The 18,653-nt window shown below is 44.6% G+C and overlaps 3 protein-coding genes across 6 annotated transcripts in view; 1 reads left to right on the plus strand and 2 right to left on the minus strand.

Moving 5' to 3' along the window:
- brf1b (BRF1 general transcription factor IIIB subunit b) overlaps positions 1 to 18,653 on the plus strand; it is a 23,628-nt gene continuing 4,975 nt past the window's right edge. Inside the window, exons 1-7 of one of the 2 annotated variants that reach the window (XM_074616345.1) lie at positions 1 to 241; positions 1,262 to 1,470; positions 11,605 to 11,685; positions 11,770 to 11,943; positions 12,057 to 12,088; positions 12,192 to 12,264; positions 18,330 to 18,479. In XM_074616345.1, the coding sequence (XP_074472446.1) occupies positions 1,287 to 1,470; positions 11,605 to 11,685; positions 11,770 to 11,943; positions 12,057 to 12,088; positions 12,192 to 12,264; positions 18,330 to 18,479 (694 nt within the window). In that variant the 5' untranslated portion in view covers positions 1 to 241; positions 1,262 to 1,286. Of the gene's footprint in view, positions 242 to 1,261; positions 1,471 to 11,334; positions 11,354 to 11,604; positions 11,686 to 11,769; positions 11,944 to 12,056; positions 12,089 to 12,191; positions 12,265 to 18,329; positions 18,480 to 18,653 lie in introns of those variants that run through there. The other variant, XM_074616346.1, reaches the window with a different exon arrangement.
- The window catches only part of LOC141756521 (uncharacterized), a 116,786-nt gene continuing 100,573 nt past the window's right edge, over positions 2,441 to 18,653 (minus strand). The window contains exons 2-21 of one of the 3 annotated variants that reach the window (XM_074616328.1): positions 11,166 to 11,210; positions 10,971 to 11,029; positions 10,444 to 10,536; positions 10,196 to 10,323; positions 9,963 to 10,103; positions 9,799 to 9,876; positions 9,146 to 9,316; positions 8,968 to 9,064; positions 8,650 to 8,873; positions 8,321 to 8,486; positions 7,710 to 7,918; positions 7,237 to 7,354; positions 6,954 to 7,162; positions 6,622 to 6,739; positions 6,134 to 6,303; positions 5,512 to 5,609; positions 5,254 to 5,369; positions 3,513 to 5,183; positions 3,054 to 3,416; positions 2,441 to 2,556 (exon numbers count right to left, since the gene is read on the minus strand). In XM_074616328.1, coding sequence (XP_074472429.1) covers positions 2,552 to 2,556; positions 3,054 to 3,416; positions 3,513 to 5,183; positions 5,254 to 5,369; positions 5,512 to 5,609; positions 6,134 to 6,303; positions 6,622 to 6,739; positions 6,954 to 7,162; positions 7,237 to 7,354; positions 7,710 to 7,918; positions 8,321 to 8,486; positions 8,650 to 8,873; positions 8,968 to 9,064; positions 9,146 to 9,316; positions 9,799 to 9,876; positions 9,963 to 10,103; positions 10,196 to 10,323; positions 10,444 to 10,536; positions 10,971 to 11,029; positions 11,166 to 11,191 — 4,260 coding nt within the window. In that variant the 5' untranslated portion in view covers positions 11,192 to 11,210 and the 3' untranslated portion in view covers positions 2,441 to 2,551. Of the gene's footprint in view, positions 2,557 to 3,053; positions 3,417 to 3,512; positions 5,184 to 5,253; positions 5,370 to 5,511; positions 5,610 to 6,133; positions 6,304 to 6,621; positions 6,740 to 6,953; positions 7,163 to 7,236; positions 7,355 to 7,709; positions 7,919 to 8,320; positions 8,487 to 8,649; positions 8,874 to 8,967; positions 9,065 to 9,145; positions 9,317 to 9,798; positions 9,877 to 9,962; positions 10,104 to 10,195; positions 10,324 to 10,443; positions 10,537 to 10,970; positions 11,030 to 11,137; positions 11,328 to 18,653 lie in introns of those variants that run through there. The other 2 variants (XM_074616329.1, XM_074616331.1) reach the window with 2 other exon arrangements.
- Positions 12,852 to 17,165, minus strand: btbd6b (BTB (POZ) domain containing 6b). The gene is made up of 5 exons (XM_074616365.1): positions 16,997 to 17,165; positions 15,413 to 15,681; positions 14,931 to 15,021; positions 14,712 to 14,830; positions 12,852 to 14,080 (listed from the first exon to the last, which is right to left on the minus strand). Exons 2-5 carry the CDS (start codon positions 15,601 to 15,603, stop codon positions 13,048 to 13,050), a joined length of 1,434 nt encoding a protein of 477 aa, XP_074472466.1. The 5' UTR covers positions 15,604 to 15,681; positions 16,997 to 17,165; the 3' UTR covers positions 12,852 to 13,047.

Consider the following 18,653-nt stretch of genomic DNA (forward strand, 5'->3'; position numbering starts at 1 on the left):
CAGTGACGTTAATGAACTGCGTCACAGGAAGAAAACAAACCATCCTGCTCCAAATACTGATCAGTTTTACTGATCAATAATCAGTTATTTAAATGATTAGCTAGCTGTTTAAATGAACAGCTAAATATGTGTCTTTAGTTTGGTCAAACGGGAGAATAAAAATGGATTTTACCGGTGAAGTAACGGCTCCAGGGTGTTTCTAACCGCCAAACTGGTTCCTACTAACTGGACTCTATTGTTGGTGAGTTCAGTTATAACTCGTTTATTAAACTGAAACTGTTTTTAACGGTTATTTTCTTTAGTTCATAAACTGGTCATGCAGAGAAAATAAAATATAAATAAAATACATGTGCAGGTATGGTAGAAACCCACTACAGGCTTATAAAAAAACTCATCTAAAAGAGTAAATAATAATAATAATAATAATAATAGATAAAATATTGTAATATTTTGCATAAACTTCCCCCACATCTAAATTAGTGTATACAGTTGATGAAGTACTGAAGACACATTAACTTTACATAATAAATTGATTAAACTGGGAAAAAAAGTTTGGAAACTTATGTTTGGTGGATTATTTCTCTGTTGTTACAATGCTAATTGGCATTGTATTTTACATGGTTGGAAAGCCTGTTTATTTACCTTAAAGTAAATATAAATAAAATACATGTGCAGGTATGGTAGAAACCCACTACAGGCTTATCAAAAAAAAACTCATCTAAAAGAAAAAAAGAGTAAATAATAGATAATAAATAATAGATAATAAATAATAATACAATAATAATAATAATAATAATAGATAAAATATTGTAATATTTTGCATAAACTTCCTCCACATATAAACTAGTGTATACAGTTGATGAAGTACTGAAGACACATTAACTTTACATAATTACAAATTTATTAATTTATTATGTAAAGTTAATGTGTCAAAATATTACAATATTTTATCTATTATTATTATTATCTATTATTTACTCTTTTTTTTATCTTTTAGATGAGTTTTTTTTTAGATAAGCCTGTAGTGGGTTTCTACCATACCTGCACATATATTTTATTTATATTTACTTTTTTCTCTGCATGACCTTTTTTTTATAAAAATGTGCAAATAGTAATAGTATCCTAGTAATAGTATAGCCGTTTAGAAGTACATGAACACTGTAAATCATAACAAATTTATCTGGATGAACGGTTTGAAAAGGTCAAACATTAGAGCCACACTCTGCTAACAGCTGACCACCTCCTCCTCTCTGACCTCCAGGCTGTGTTGACCTCTGACCTCCATCATGAGCTCCAGGGTGTGCAAGACCTGTGGGGGGTCAGATATCGACGTGGATCAGGCCCGGGGCAGTGCGGTGTGCACCAGCTGTGGTTCGGTTCTCGAGGACAACATCATCGTCTCGGAGGTTCAGTTTGTGGAGGGAAGTGGAGGAGTTTCGTCTGCTGTGGGACAGTTTGTCTCTGCTGATGGTGAGACACAAACATTTTAAGCACTGAAACACTAAACCGTCATATTTCTGAATGGAATTTAGCACAGCACGCTCTCTGTACAGGACTACCAATAGTTTAAAAGGAATATGTCGGGTTCTATGAAGTCACTACAGTTGACAGTTTAGCTTTTAGAACGAGATACAAAAGCAGCTCCAACCAAACTCCATACAAAATTGCGCCATTTTAATTTTGTGTCCTTATTCACAGGAACAAAGTAAAAATAAGAGGAAAGTCTGAAAAATATGAAATTTCGCAGTTAGACTGCAGCCCAGCACAGAGCTGAACAACTACTTTCTCACCAATATTATGATTAATTTATAGAAAATAATCACTATTTTTAACAGTAAAAGTCAGGTGACTACACTTCTTTACTGTATATAAGAAGTGGATGTAGTCGCCATGACGTCACCCATTTGTTTGTGGACTACTGCCTTGAAACCTTGAGTTCGGCATTTTAGTTCTTGGTTTTTGACCGTCACCATCTTGGTTTTTTGCAACCAGAAGTGACATGAATGGGTGGAGCCAAGTACAACTGAATGCTGAATGACATTTTCAGGCGACCAAAAAGGTTATAATTAACTTTCATGAATTGAAAACACACTGTGAAAGGGTTAAAGTTGTAAGACGAAAACACAGACAACTCCCAGACTTGACAATTTTATGGTCTATTTGACTCTAAATGGGACCATAATTTACTAAATGAACATCATGCTGTATTGAAGAAGACTTGAAACTAGCGATTGAGACCATAAACTCATGTTTACAATGTTTACTGAGGTAATAAATCAAGTGAGAAGTAGACTCATTTTCTCAGACTTCTATACAATCAGACTTCTTTTTGCAACCAGAGGGGTCGCCCCCTGCTGGCTGTTAGAGAGAATGCAAATTTAAGGCACTTGAACATTGGCTTCACTTCTCAGACCCGGAGATTGATCACTGGCAGCAACAGATCATCAAACTCAAACAACTGAATGTGAACAAACTGAATCTTTATTCAATCAGATTCTGCAGACAGCGTTTGATCACAACTGTTTGTTTCTGTTCTTCATCAGCTGATCTGCTAACCTGAGAGGAGGACAGAAACATGTTGACACCCTCAGAAACAACAGTAGCACTAAACTGATGCAACCTCTGATACAAACCAGTTCAAACTAATAAAGATCCAGACAGATAACAGTTCAATATTATTGATTATTTACATTCAGTGAAATCATCATCATGATCATCACCTGTGAGGAATCTGTGCCACCAGAATAATTAAAGACTTCTATCATCTGATCAGTTTAAAGACAGCTATCAGAACTGGATTAATTCAGTTTCATAATGCATCGTTCAGATGAACTAAGGTCAACTAAATGTACTTATTTTTCTTATTCTGTCTTTAGATAAGTTATGGTATTGCAAAAGTATTTCAAAAAAGTTGAAAAATGTAATGCAATATAAACTGAAAACACACAGTTCATTACTTTCCTATATTTGTTGATTGCTTTAATTTGAAGAAGCAGTAAGGCCCTGTAGCTATCAGGCCAAAAGAATAATGAATGAAGATCCGTTTCGTGTACCTCTCATGATTCCTTGGTGAACACTGGCTCCATACTGACCGCTGCAGTCAGACATGGTGTGGATTTTTAGGTCTGAACCACCAGAACCATTAGGACCTGTGTGGGAACCAGTAAACCCAGCTCGCCTTGCAGTGGGATTCAGGTCCTTGTTTCTGTTGGGATTGTTCAGTTGATATTCTCCAATGTCAACAAGAGTGTTTTGGATGTTCTGTGGGGTGACGCTGAGGTAGGACGTCCTGCTCGTCGCTCCTCTGGTTTCAAACTGAGTGGTGGGTTTCTGGAGGTTCTGCAGTTTGGGTTCATTGTGGGTTTGGAGTCTTCCTGGGAGACTGGGAACAAGTTTGACTCTGATATGAGATACGCCTGATGGTGGGGACGTGTAGAAAAACAGAAAAATAAAGATTAGTTATTTCACAGTGACCAGGATCTTTACTTTTAAGTCAGCATATTGTTTTATACCTGTTGGTTGAGGGAAATTTCTCAGAGGAGATTCCTGGTGTCCACTGTTTCCTGTCTCAGCCTCTGATTGGACCAGTTTCTGCTGTTGTTCTTGCTGGTTTGGGGATGGATGGACTAGTTTCTGCTGGGGTCCCTGCTGGTTTGGGTACAGATGGGCCCGTTTCTGCTGGTGTTCTTGCTGGTTTGGGTACAGATGGACCAGCTTTTGTTGGTGTTCTGGCTGGTCTGGGAACATATCTGTGAGGTGGATGACTGCAGATTGATCTGATTTGACTCGGACACCATGAATACCTTGTTCCTGCCTCAGTGTTGAGAAACCTGTTCTCTCCGGCACATGTTCCTCTCTTATATTTGAACCTCTGCGTTCAGGAAGCTGTTGGGACATCCTGCGGTTCCCATCACTGCTGACAGCTGTCAGACCAGTGGCATACTGGGAGGGATTAGAGATTTGTGAGTTTGCGTGTTGGATAACAGGTTTCTGGTTGAGCTGATGCCCAGAAGAAAAAAATTTGCTCAGAGGTTTGACTCGGATGTTCTGCACCCTAGACTGAACCAACTCAGTGTTCCTCCTTCCAATTTTACCTGGTCTGTCCAGGTTTCGGTTGACTTGGCTGGATGCAGTAGATGTCAGTTCAGTGCTGACAGATCCCTGTCTGTCTCCAGACAAGCTGGACGCAGTATCTTTGGATGTGATGCTTTTGGTATTAGCAAGGACGTATTTCTTATCCTTGCCAGGCAGGAGTAGTTCACTGCTGCCAATGTGGTCTGGGCTGGACTGAGCTCGTGGTTGAAAGACCGGGTGAAGCGGAGAGGTTTGAGAAGGATCATTGTGACGTTGAGACTTGTATCCAGGTATCTCTTCAGCCATTTCCATCCCACCACCTGAGGGCCTGTCAAGGCTCAAATCCAGACTGGTCTCATGTTGCTGGGTCAGATCTTGCGTACCAGGAGAAAGATCAACTTTAAGATTCTGCAGGTCTTCATTTGGCTTAATGATACCATTTCGGTTAAGAGGGGGCTGGTCCCATGTTAGGCCAGAGCGCCAAACATTATCACCTAAACTATTAGGAACCTGAAGTGTTGGAGTCTGAACGGAGTTTCGCCAGTCACTTTCAAACTGTTCCACAACTGGAGAATCAGGAATCCTGCTGGATGAACTCAAGCCAGAGGCTTGGTTTTCATCAGTTAGTCCTGAATTTTCACCTCTCGCTTCTACAAAGTTGTAGCTCAGTGTGTGGAGGTTTGACAGCTGGATGCTGTTGTCTGGTAACTGGTCATATCTGGGAGGGACGTTTGGAAGATTGACATCAGTTGGAGATCCAAATACATGTTGGTCCTGTGTATGGGACATGGGATGAGGAGGAGGAGATGAAACCTGCAGAGGGACTTGCTGGGTACTGGTGGTTTGACCCTCAGGAGGAGGAGAAAGATTAAAGTTTGGAAAACTTTGGAGGTTTTGGGAAGAGAAGAGCAGCTTGTTGTGTCCTCCTGGTACTGTGATGAAGTGGCTGGGTCCAGGTTTGGGCCGAGGCCTGATGCTGGAGTGAGGCAGGACTCCCCCTGCCGCTGTGGTTTGGTGGGTTTGGTGGACCTGGGTAGTCGGGATGTTGACCACATTTCCAGATACCTGATGCAAACAGTCTTTGGCGGGGAGTTTATTTGATGAATCTGCTGGAAAATAGAGATTTTAAGATTCTGTAATTCAAACTAAACTGGATTTGGATCGTTGATAACTCCTAACCTTTAAGGCTCTCGAAGACTTTGATGGAACCCAATCCAGGAGTCTCTGATCTCAAGATCCTGTCCACAGACAGTCTGTTGACTCCACTTAGTGGGTAGAAGCACCTCACTGTCAACCTGTTCAAAAATCAAACACATTTCTTTATCAATAGTCTTTTACTTTTGAAGTTTTGTTTTAGGTATTAATTACAGGCCAAGTCCTCTAAGGGAGAATCGGGCACTACCAGGGTTATGAAGGGTTCACATGTGTTTTCGTTACTTGAACTGAGATTCTCTGGAGATGACGTTTGGTCCGTCTGCAATCAGCTGTCTGTCATGGAAGATTTCGTTTTCATAAGCCACGTATGAGTCCCCAACCTGTGAAACATCCTCAGTTACAAATCTTTACTACACCTTTAAATTTACACATCTGAATACTCCAAACACACGGTCATCTTGTTTACTTGGTCTTCTCTTGCTTTTCAGAAATGAGATGGAACTAGTGAATTTTTAGTGTTTTAAAACCAAATTACTTGAAGGATTGTAACAGGAGAGACTTCAGAGACCAGGTCCAAAGCACACTGGAGCACACAGATTTAAGGCCATCAGCTTTATTAGAAGACTAACGTTTCGGCGCCAACTGCATCTTCATCAGAGTCAAAGCTTGAAACTGATGAAGACAAGATTGCCCTATTCTGTGAGCATGGGACAGGCTTACTATTCCTTGTTAAACGGTTGAAGCGCATATAACCTCCTTTCTTTACTTGAACGATTGACAACGTCAGAACACTGATCGGCGAATGGTTTCACCGCTAATTCTGTGGTGTGGTGCTCCTGGTAAGCTCTCCTTTCTTACAAAGAGGTTTTTTGACAAAACATTTTTCAGTATTTTCACGTGGTACCATGGCTCTGGTCCCACAGGAGTCCATCTTGAACTCAAACAGGACTCTGGATCCATCGGCCTGTTTGGGTCCACAGGTGGGGTCCAGCAGAGTGGTTCTTTCAGGCTGCACTGTAGGCCAGGTGGAGGTCGGAGTCGTCACCACCGTCATGGTCCCATCTGCAGAACAGACTGATACACAACAGAGGAGCAATGTTAAGACTGTATCTGACTCTGGGAGGCAACCAATCAGGGTCGATGTAAGGGGTCTAGTCGACTCAGGGACCGGACAAATCAGGGTCAAATCAGGAGGGTGTAGAGCGTGTAGATGACATAGTCTCGACTTGGTCTTGAGCCTATTGAATCTCAGCATCACCCCTCATTTAAGTCCAGTTTTAAATAGTCTTGACCCCATTTGAACCCTGACATTACTGAGTTTGGTCTTGGACTGGCTTGGCTGACGGCAGGTTGACCATCTAAACTGAACTGGAAGAAGGGGTTGGAGGTTACCTATCATGTCCTCTGTTTTGAAGAGGCAGCGTTTGGAGGTTGATGTCTGGACCTCCAGAGTTTTGGAGTCTCTTAGAAGAAGCTCAAATGTTCCATAAAAGTTTGACAGGTTGACGTCCTGGGAAAAAAAGATGACTGAAATCAGATATGTTTCTCTTATAATGGAGTATTGAATGTTTCTGATGATTCTGATGAATGTTTACTCCATCTGGGATCAAACAGTCTCCTGATACTACTCGGCACCAAATAGTAACAACTTCAGGATGAGTTTCCCATATATATATTCAGCACTACCTAACAATAGAGGACCCCCCTGCATCATGGACACTTACTTCATAGGTGTATCCGACAGAGAACACCGGGACTTCCAGGGTGGTCCTTTGGGTGTCGTTGTGGAGGTGGTACCCTCTTTGGTCTGCGAGCTGTGATGTCAGAGGCTCGTGGTCAACACCCACCTCCCAGAGACTCTCAGCTCGAGGCGGTCTGCCCACGCTGAAGGTGATTCCTCCGTCTGAACACTGAGCTGTAATCTCTGGAGGGACTTTAAAGGAGAAATCGGGTGTTACTGTAGACCAGTGAAAGACTAGAGCAGAGAGTAGGAGCAAATGTACTTACATGTGTTTAATACTTGTGCTGTGATGAACGTGTGGTGGTAGTAGGAGTCTCTCTGGGGCATGATGGTTAAAGTGAAGTTTATATCTATGGAGTACTGCATCGCACCTTGACCCAGGTACTGTGGGAAAAAAACAGACAGGTGGCAACAAAACGGCTTCAACTGTTCTAAAATTTTACTTTATTTTTGTGAGAAGGGTCCGGTGTGCCACGTCACCCCAACACACACTCTGAACCAAGAATTTAAGGTGTTGCCTTCAGGCAGACGGTTCAGAAAGCCAATATGTTGGCTAAACCGGTACAAAAATTAATTCCAAAATGAGGCATTTGCAGGCCCGAAAACTTGCTAAAACTAGACCGCAGCCAGCCCAAATCCAGACAAAGATCAAGGTTAACTCAGCCAAGCTAAACCGGCTAAATCCTGGTGAATGCTAAACCTAAAGCGGGGGGATACAGGTTCTGTATGTAGCCCTCACCATCCGGTGGACGACGGTATCCTCGAAGGGCAGCCAGAGCTTGTAGGCTTGGCTGCCATTGATGTGAGTAACAGGACTGATGCTGTAGCCCCGCTCAGCGCTGTCTGACATCATCAACTGCTTCCCGTTGATCCGCACTTCCTCCAACATGACATCAGCAGGAATGTTTCCCAGGTAGACGCTGAAAACCCTGTGGTCACTCATAGTCTCTACAGGAAGAAACAGAAGTCAGGAGAGAAGATGTCCAGACACAAGACTTTGATATATCCATCCATCCTGTTCAGGGTGGCGGGGGGGGCTGGAGCCGAGCCCAGCTGACATTGGGCGAAGGCGGGGTACACCCTGGAGAGGTTGCCAGACTATCACAGGGCTGACACATAGAGACAGACAACCATTCACGCTCACATCTACGGACAATTTAGAGTCAACAATTAACCTAAACTGCATGTTTTTGGACTTTGGGAGGAAACCGGAGAACCCGGAGAAAACCCACGCTAACATGCAACATAACATGCAAACTCCACACAGAAGGGACCCAAGCCTGGTCTGAAAACCAGGGTCGCAGGTTGTCTGTAACTGGTCTGTAAACGGTCTGTAAACTGGAGACTTACCGTCGAGGTCGAAGGGTGGACGGCAGAGCAGCGGTGTGTCGAGCACTCGGAGCATTCGGTGTCTTGTGTCGATGCTGCTGCCGTCTTCATACAGCACAGCGAAGACATGTTCGTACAGCAGGAAGATCACGTATGTCTCCTTGTACATGTTATTCACCACCAAACTCTGCAGAGAAGAAGAAACTGAATCTGCTGATGTCATCTGCTTGTGTAGCGTGACATCAGTCCTCGTTTTGCACGTATTTGTTGCTCAGAAGAAAACTTGGACTTGCAATTTGTGTTTGTTAAAACCTTGTCCCTGTCTGAAGTTTGGATGGGACCGACTGTACCTTCCTGTAGCCGCCTTCTGCCCCAAAAGGAACCCCGATCTGGACCAGATGTCCTTGTTGGACCAGACTGAATCCTCTTGCTGCGGTGATGGGTTTGTCCAGCAGAACCCCCTCCACCCCCAGACTGAAGTTCTGACTTTTAAAACCTGCTCCCTCCCCAACCAGAGGGGTCATGACCCGGGGGATGTCCCAGAGCAGCCGGGCGCCGTCGAAAGAACCCGAATCTGAGGGGAGATGAACAGGATCACTGTCAGCACCGTTTATTCATTGGACAGAAACCAGCTTCCAGTTCAGGTGTGTTTGTATGAGAGAACTTACTGACTGTGCAGGCCATGGAAACATCGATTATCAACACCACCAGCTTCTGCTTAAAGAACAGAGAAACCCGGACAACCTCCACGGGGACGCCGTCCACCTGACGATAAACATTTCATTAATAAATCTGCTAGGGCTCTGGACCTTTGATTGGTTCTTGTCTGCCTATATGGTTACCCACCATCGTCAGCTCAGCGTGGGGCTGTTTGTACTGAGAACGAAGCACCACCCTGCGGGCGGTGGTGGTCAGGCTGTAGCCCTGCCTCTGGGCTTCACTGATGGACATGGAGGAAACCTGTCCATCACTCTGCAGGAGCATCAGCTGCCAGACAGAACTCGCCGTCCTCTGCGCCTGAACAACACAAACCAAACATGTCAAAACCTTAAAAACAAAGTACTCAAAGGATAACTTGGGTCTATTTTGGTAGTTTTGTTCATCATAACAAAAGGTTTTGCAATTAAAGTTTGAGATGAATGAAATCAAATTGCATCCATTGACCTCAGCTGAAGGAAGCATGACTGTGCCATCCCGGGTACTGGTTTTCAACCGATACAAGCAGATTCCTTAATATTGGGTGATGGGTGACTAAGTTTGGATGGAAGGAGGAACCATTCAGGAAGACAGTTCGTAAAGCCCCATGAGGCAAATTTGGGATATTGGGCTATACAAATATAATTGACTTGAAAAGGGGCCACATATAAAGGACTTTAGATTTGGATAAAAGTTAATATTTTACTGTGAAAACTGTTACATGGGACTTGAAAGTGAAAAAAAATGCTCCTGTCCTCAGAGATCAGTAGTGTTGATTTGTGTTTGTGCTGGTGTAATTTTACCTGAGAGAAGGCAGCCTCCCACATCTCTCCACTCTCCCCCCGCTGACCTCCACATGAAGACTCTCTGTTCACGTTCACCTGGTCAACATCATGAAATCAGCCTTGAAACCAAATCAGTCTCAGGACAGATCAGTTTAAGCAGTAGTAGTAGTAGGTGTTCTGACCTCCATGTAGTCCTCCTCACAGATGATCTCTCTGTGAGTCCAGATCAGACCAGAACAGACTGCAGAAACAGGCCGACTGGTCCACGTTCCACCAGCATCACTCACTATCACGTTAAAGCTGAAGGTGAACACCTCGTCATCCTGGAAAACAGAAACTGCGTCAGTCTGGATCAGGGTTATGGAGAGGTGGAACTACCTGGTTGTGGATCAGGGTTATGGAGAGGTGGAGCTACCTGGTTGTGGGTGAAGCACGAGTAGTATGAAGCTCTGAAGGTGGTGAAGCCGTCCATCTTGAAGGTGCTGACGGTGTAACCGCAGCGCGAGGCAAGCTGCTCGCTGATGGAGTGGACGCCGTTTCCATCTACATGGATGGAGTGAACATGTGCCGGCGTCAAGTTTAGGACTAACATTACAGGACAGGTAGTCGGACAGGTGTACTTTGGTAATGAGGACTACAGAGGTGTCAACATGAAGAACTGACCTACAGCCTCGAAGCGAGGCGTCTGTGTTGAGGTCACGTGGATCCACAGGTAACGATCCCGACACTCCGTCTGAACAGCAGTATCCACCAAACCTGACAAGACAGAAAATCTGAACTTCTACGACGGCTACGACCAATTAGTCTTAAAACATGGAGATCATTCAGCAGATCAAAGGTCCCCAAGAAATATATAATACAGGTTTCTTATATTACAACTCAGTAAATCCACCAGTAAAGACCCTGTACAGCCACCAGTAATGACCCTGTACATCCACCAGTAGAAACTGTACATCCACCAGTAAAGACCCTGTACATCCACCAGTAATGACCCTGTACACCCACCAGTAAAGACCCTGTACATCCACCAGTAGAAACTGTACATCCACCAGTAAAGACACTGTACATCCACCAGTAAAGACACTGTACATCCACCAGTAAAGACACTACATCCACCAGTAAAGACCTGTACATTCACTAGTAAAGACCCTGTACACCCACCAGTAGATAAACCAGTAAAAACAGTTTACCTTCCAGTTCACCTTCAGCTGTAGTTTCTTCTGTGAATTTGCAGCAGATAAAGACGAGTCTAGGAAAAAAAGTAGTGAGTTATTACCTGTTCAGGTAAGATTAGTTTTGTTACCTGTTCAAGTGAGATTAGTTTTGTTACCTGTTCAAGTGAGATTAGTTTTGTTACCTGTCCAGGTGAGATTATTTGAACTCACCCAATGATGAAAGCAGCAGTTTTCATGTTGAAGCTGCAGAAACTGCCTGCGTCTCTCCTGTGTGTCTCTGTGGAGGAAAAGCTTCCCCTCTGCAGCCAGGTGAGCTAATCACCTGGTTGTCATGGTAACAGCAGTGCCAGTCAAAGCTGATGCTGGTTGAGTGTGATTACAGCTGGAGGCTCTCACCGGTACTGGTTTCTCTCTCTGCCTTTATATTATTCACGTCTGTATTTATTTATATTCTGATTGTGAATGAATTATTTTAATAACCCAGAATATCATTATGGTGTCTTTTAAACATTAGAAATTATTTATTAGGCTAAATGATTCAGGGAAAACTGAAGTGATGTAACTCATATCAACCAGATGTGGACTCTGGCAGTGAGCCTGATTAAATGATCTCAGATGCTGAACGGAGTCTGGTGTTTTGTGTCTGCAGGTCCAGTTAAGGCCCCCCTTCTTGGGTCTGGTTTTCACACCAGTGTTGGGAAAGAGTCCAGAGCCCAGACCCTGCAGGGCGGTGAGTACCTTCATCATCATCATCATCATCATGTCCTGACGTAACCTTCATGTTTCTACTGATTAACCCTTTGTGTGTCTCCAGGTAAGCGTCAGATCCAACAGCTGGGCAGCCAGCTGCAGCTCAACCAGCACTGTTTGGACACGGCCTTCAACTTCTTCAAGATGGTCGTCAGTAAACACCTGACGCGAGGACGCAAGACGGAGCACGTCATCGCCGCGTGCCTCTACCTGGTGTGTCGCACCGAGGGGACGCCACGTATCCTAGCAACCACTGATACACACACTCTGACACGCTTTGTTTGAAGGTTTGAGTTTAATGGTGTCAGTCTGGACCCACCAGAAGTTGTGTTTTCCTGAACTGTGTTTCAGACATGTTGCTGGACCTGAGTGACCTGCTGCAGGTAGGACTGACCTCAGACCAGCAGAGACAGATTTTATTGATTTTAGTTTTTATATATTTATATATATAAACTCCAGCTCTAATTTTTAGTTTCATGTGTTCAGGTGAATGTTTATATCCTGGGAAAAACCTTTCTGCTGTTGGCTCGGGAGCTCTGCATCAACGCTCCCGCCATCGGTGAGAACTTTATTTATTCACTTTATTTACTGGAAAACTATATTTTATGTATTTAAACTGTTAGACATTTTTATAATATATATACACACACACACACACACACACACACACACACATATATTAGAAAGTAACACAGGGTGAGGGTTGTTTGGATTCACCAAAGTCACACAATAACAGAAACAAACTAACGATGGATGCAGCGGTAGACCAGCAACTCCCATGTTCTGAGAGATAAAATTGCTGTTTTTGTGAATGGAGTCTGGTTTCTTTGAAGACAGCGACGGCCCAGTTCCCCGTCAGAAAGGGCTGTCTGAATCAGAGTTTTGGTTCAAATGGATTTTAAATATAAAATATAAACCAACAATATCATGTCAAATATGTAAATTATTAGATGTAAATCCTCAGGAGCTGCAGGAAAAGGGTTTTCAAAGTGCATGTAGAACCACTGTCAACTACAAGGTCGCCACAGTTTTAAAGGCTCAAGCCTGCTCTCTAGTGGCAGCTGTGGGAAACTACAACATCAGACATTTCCTCCACAAACTCCTTCAGCAGGACTTCACCACAAAGAAGCGGCAACACGTTTTCAGTTTCAGTCACATAAACTTTAATGTTCATTCATCATTTCCTTTAAGAAGCACAGACAAACCAATCAGCTTCCAGTTCCACCTCAACCGTGCAATCAGCTTCCAGTTCCACCTGGACTGTCCGTCAGAATCAGAACTCCTGTCTCACTCTAACATGTTTTCTGACTGATGAAAGGCCTTGAGTTCGTCAGGTTCTGGTTCAGCAGTAGAAGACCAGTTCAGGGATCTGCCCCCCCTGCACACCGGTGCCGTTGGTGCTGTCTGATGAACACTGAAACTGGAAGGTCACTTTCTCACACTGCACCTCGGTCATCCCCTCCTGACCAAAGTAACTCAGCTCGTTTCCGTCCAGGACGGCACTGACCGTGTAGAAGGTGTCCGGTTCCACCTGGACCGGGTGTTCAAACCACACAGGGAAGGTGCTGCTTGATCCATCCGACAGGAACTTGGTGAGGTTTTGGGCCTGAACGGTCCCCTGCCTCTTCAGTTCAATCTTCACGCTGTACTCGGCCTTCCCGCCGCTCGACCCGTACAGACCGAGTCCGGCCATGAAGATCCGCCGATCCACTGCGAACTGGATGCTGTCGCAGCGCCCCCTGTAGCGCCACTGGTTGCTGCGGTAGGCCGAGGACTGGAAGCGGTGGCACCTCAGCGGCGCCAGTCCGGCCCGCTTCACCAGAGGGAACTCCAGTCTGGGTTTGCTGGAGGCAGTGAACCACAGGAAAACATCATGAGTCTCTTTCAGCATCAGGACGTCCGACTGCGCCGCCCCGTCTGCAAACTCCTGCAGGGTCATGGAGGGGATCCGGACCAGGTACAGAGCCTTACCCAGCACCGCCCGCTGGTTCCTGGGGTTTACAGACAGGCCCTGACGTCTGCACTCAGCCGCCGCCCAGCTCAGCACGGCTTGGAAGATCACGACCTCGCTGATGTTGAGGGATTCTCTCTGCAGGATGATCTCCAGCGTGGGCAGGTCGATCTCACAGAAGCCTTCAGATAGCAGAGCAAGCTCGGCCTGAGCGTCGATCACCTCCCAGCAGCGCTGCGTCAGCTCCGGCTCCTCGAACAGCCGGCTCTGAGACAGCAGCACGCAGGCATTCTTCGCCTCCAGACTCGTCTCCAGGAAGGTGACGCAGGCCTTCGCAAGAGCAGGAACGATATACTTCTTAGCAGCGTAGAGCGTGGCGAGCACGGTGTCAGCCTCCAACTCAATCTCATCACTGTACATGTACCTGAGACAGAGCACACAGCAGGATCAGGACATGTGTCAGGGACAACATACGTCACACATACATTGTCTGGTAAGTTATTGATCCCTTCAGCACCTGGATCACATCCAGGACCACTGGACTCCTCTGTAGGATACTACGGGGACCACTGAGACTCCCACCTAGAACCCTGGCCCTTCCTCAAACACTTTCCAAAGGACTACAGGAGGGGCAGCTGTAGCTCAGGTGCTAGAGTGAGTCCTTGAGGTAGGTAGGTCTCTTTAGACAAAAGCATCTACCCAAAGAATGTAATGTCTAGAACCTCCTTAAGAACTGGAAGAACATCAAGTACCCTGAAACTACCTCAAGGCTCCCGGTTTCATTTAGTAACTCCTGGAACCAACATCCAGGACCTCTGGGACTGCCTACTGGACCCTTGAGTTCTTTCCAAGGAGCACTGGAAAGGCCTGGTCACACCAGAACGTGGCACAGTGAAGTAGATCAGCCTGTCCTCACAGGAAATAGGTGATGATAAGAGGTCTGGTGACTTAGTGACTACCCACAGGGCTAGTTGAGGAACTACCATAGTTGAATTTCGTCATCTTTCAGAAGATAAACTTGTGGACACGTGAATTCGTCTCCAGACCAGACTCACTTCAACAGAATGAGGAAAGCGGCCGGCTCCACGTCAGGGATGTGGATCTCAGATTGACCCTCAGCCAGATCTCCGTAAAACATGGCTCCAAACACGGAGCTGCCCACCGCCAGGACGTACTGAAACACCGAGACAGGGAACCAATCACACGACAGGAAGTAGATACAGAGGTCCACTGAAGATGAGATCAGATGACAACGTGAGGCCCAGAGCACTCACCTTATGAGCAGGAACTTTCTGAGTCTCTCCTGGAGGACCGACGATGAAGTGAGCATCAGCCATTTGCTCGTTGTTGAACATCAGAGCGTTCCTGAGGGAAAACAACAACAACAACAAAGTGTTTACGAAGTGTTTACTCCTCAGATAAAACTCATTAACAGGAGAAAACTTGGACAGGAACATCTTTAAACGAGCCACCCGCTAAATGTTCACTCATTCTTCAGTTATTATGGGATATAACTATATAAACTATATCCTAAATATGTAGATTATTTATTATATTTTACTTCCTCCATCATCAGTAATGTTTCCCTCTGTCACACTGTTATATTGGATTAAATACTACAATATAATATATATAATTATAGTTTTCCTGCTGTCCAATCAGAGCAGAGTATTGTGTTTCTGCTGTCCAATCAGAGCAGAGTATTGTGTTTCTGCTGTCCAATGAGAGCAGAGCATGGTGTGGTGCAGAGTAGTACCTCTCTCTGAGCGTGGGCTGTGCTTCTTGCCAGCTGTCTCCGTCCTCTCTGTCATTGTTGTTGGGCTGGATGTCGTCTTCTTCGTTGGTGTTTTCAGCCGGCGGCTCCGGTTCATTGGGCTGGATGAAACTCTTCTTCACCTCCACCTCGTTACTGTGAGGGAGGCTGGTGGAGAAAAGTTCAGCCGCCATCTTCTCCTCCTCCACCTCCTCCTCCTCCCTCGTCACAGAGCCAATGAGGTCGCGACCTCACAGCATGATGACTGTTTCCTGTCAGGGAGTCAGAGATTAATCTGATTATAATCCCGATTATGCAACAGATTAAAGTCCAGCACATGATATCGTTCAGTCCGTACCTGAAGCACCCTTATATTCATGCCATCCATTAATCTGTACGTTATTTAGTCAATGAAATGTTCAACATTATAGTAGTAATAGTGAAAAGGAAATCAGCACAATTCAGGCGATGGAACCAGAAAATATTTTGACATTAACCTGAAAAAATTACTGAAACATTTAGTCGATTAGTTTTCTGTCACTCAGCTAATCAATGAAGTGACTAATCGTTGCAGCTCTATACACAATACAGTAACTATATAATATATAACATATATGTATAATAAATGAGAGATGAATGTGACAGAAATATACACAGCCCATATTCAGTAGTTGCGCGTTTGAAACAAGCCGTTAGGATTTCTCTCCATTTGTGATGTCACAAATATACAATATTTAGACCATTACACGGCTTTAAACATAAACATTCTAAATGTGTCCCAGTTTATTTCCTGTTGTAGTGTATGTAAATGACATCAGCTGACAGGAAGTAAACATGGACCCAAGCTGTTGCCTAGCAACGCAATTCCATTGAAATGCACTAAAACGGAGCGTTTCAGACAGAGGGTGAATACAGGTATATTCAGGCAGACAGTATGAGGAAAATAAAGTTGTTTTTTTAACATTAAATCATGTAAACATGTTCTAGTAGAAACACAAAATACAAGTGTGATCCTGAAAATGAGCACGATATGGGAGCTTTAAAAGATTAATAGGCTAAAATTACATCGTTTGAATCCGAAAACCTTCAAATTTTATTTTTTATTTATAATATGAATTATATATATAATATGATATATTATATATATATATCATATTATATAATATATAATATGATATATATATATCATCATATATAATATATATATAATATATATATATTATATAATATATATATTATATATATATATAATATATATATATTATATATATTATATTATATATATATATATATATATATATATATATATATCTACCTCAGCTCTGCATGTATTCCAGCCTGTGTCTGGTTGATTCCAGCCTATAGGCATCCTATAATCACATATAATATATTATACCCTATAATATATTATAATATACAAACACACCACCTTAACCCTCTAATGTCCCGGTAGGAGTATTATCAGAGTATTAATGTAGTATTGTAGGTGACGCACAGCTCCAGTATAATAACATAACGGTCCAGACTGACTCAGTAACAGAGAGGTGATCAATAATCAATAATCACCGGGTGTCGTTGTGTCCTCACCGTTCAGCGTGTCGCAGCGCGGCCCCGCTCATCGTCTCCTCCCGGTGGACAGACGGACAGAGTCCCGGTGTGTCGGTTGTTTTTACCGGTTACCGTTGAATCCTCAGACAGCAGCTGCTGTTTGTTTCTCCGGTCGCCATCTTAGATCCTCCTGCTGCTCCATCCTCTCCTTCACCCAGCTGCTGCTCCTCTAGAGGGAGACAGAGCGCGGGGAACCTGGGAGAGCAGGAGGAGACGGTTACTATGGTGACAGAGGAGAGCAGAGGACCATAGGGCCAGGTGGTAGTCTACCTGGAGTCTGGAACCAGGTTTCATTAATTATCAGACGGTCACAGAAACATTCACATCTTGATTTACTTCCAATAGAAGTTTATACCTTTATTTATATGTTTATGTAAATATCCTCCTTCTCTCCTCCTCCTCCTCTCCTCTCCCCCTTCTCTCTGCTCCTCCTCTCTCTCTCTCCTCTCTTTCTTTTCATCCTCTCCTCTCTCTCTCCTCCTCTCTCTTCTCCTCTCCTTCTCTTTTTCTCTCTCTCTCCTCCTTCTCTCTCACTCTCTTTTCTCTCCTCCTCCGTCTCTCCTCCTCTCTCTTCTCCTCTCTCCTCTCTCTTTTTCTCTCTCTCCTCCTCCCTCCTCTCTCCTCCTCCTCCTCCTATCTCCTCTCTCTCTCCTCTTTTCTTCTCCTCTCTCTCTCTCTCTCCTCCTCCTCCTCTCCCCCTTCTCTCTGCTCCTCCTCTCTCTCTCTCCTCTTTCTTTTCATCCTCTCCTCTCTCTCTCCTCCTCTCTCTTCTCCTCTCCTTCTCTTTTTCTCTCTCTTTCCTCCTCTCTCTCTCTCCTCTCTCTCCTCCTTCTCTCTCACTCTCTTTTCTCTCCTCCTCCTCCTCCGTCTCTCCTCCTCTCTCTTCTCCTCTCTCCTCTCTCTTTTTCTCTCTCTCCTCCTTCTCTCTCACTCTCTTTTCTCTCCTCCTCCTCCGTCTCTCCTCCTCTCTCTTCTCCTCTCTCCTTCTCTTTTTCTCTCTCTCTCCTCCTCTCTCTCTCTCTCCTCTCTCCTCCTTCTCTCTCACTCTCTTTTCTCTCCTCCTCCTCCGTCTCTCCTCTCTCTTCTCCTCTCTCCTCTCTCTTTTTCTCTCTCTCCTCCTCCTCTCTCTCCTCCTTCTCTCTCACTCTCTTTTCTCTCCTCCATCTCTCCTCCTCCTCCTATCTCCTCTCTCTCTCTCCTCTTTTCTTCTCCTCTCTCTCTCTCTCTCCTCCCCCTCCTCCTCCTCTCTTCTTCTCCTCCTCTTTCTTCCTCTCTCCCCCTCCTCCTCCTCTGTTCTCCTCCTCTTCCTCAGACCCTTGCCTGTACATCCCTCGGTTTGCTCACATGTTGGAGTTCGGGGTGAAGACTCACGAGGTTTCCATGACGGCTCTTCGTCTCGTTCAGAGGATGAAGAGGGACTGGATGCACACGGGACGCCGACCGTCTGGACTCTGTGGAGCAGGTACAACATGGCCGCCGTTACCATGACAACAACAAACAGTCGGAAATATGTACAAGAAAAAAAACTGATATTCTCTGAGATTAAAGTCGTAATTTTAAGAGAAAAAACGCATGCCAGTGGATTTCTATGTTTTCTACCGTGTCTTCCTCCTCTCCTCTTCCTCCTCATCTTCCT

This window comes from Sebastes fasciatus, chromosome 18 (genome assembly GCF_043250625.1).
Source record: "Sebastes fasciatus isolate fSebFas1 chromosome 18, fSebFas1.pri, whole genome shotgun sequence".
In the NCBI taxonomy this organism is placed as follows: domain Eukaryota; kingdom Metazoa; phylum Chordata; class Actinopteri; order Perciformes; family Sebastidae; genus Sebastes; species Sebastes fasciatus.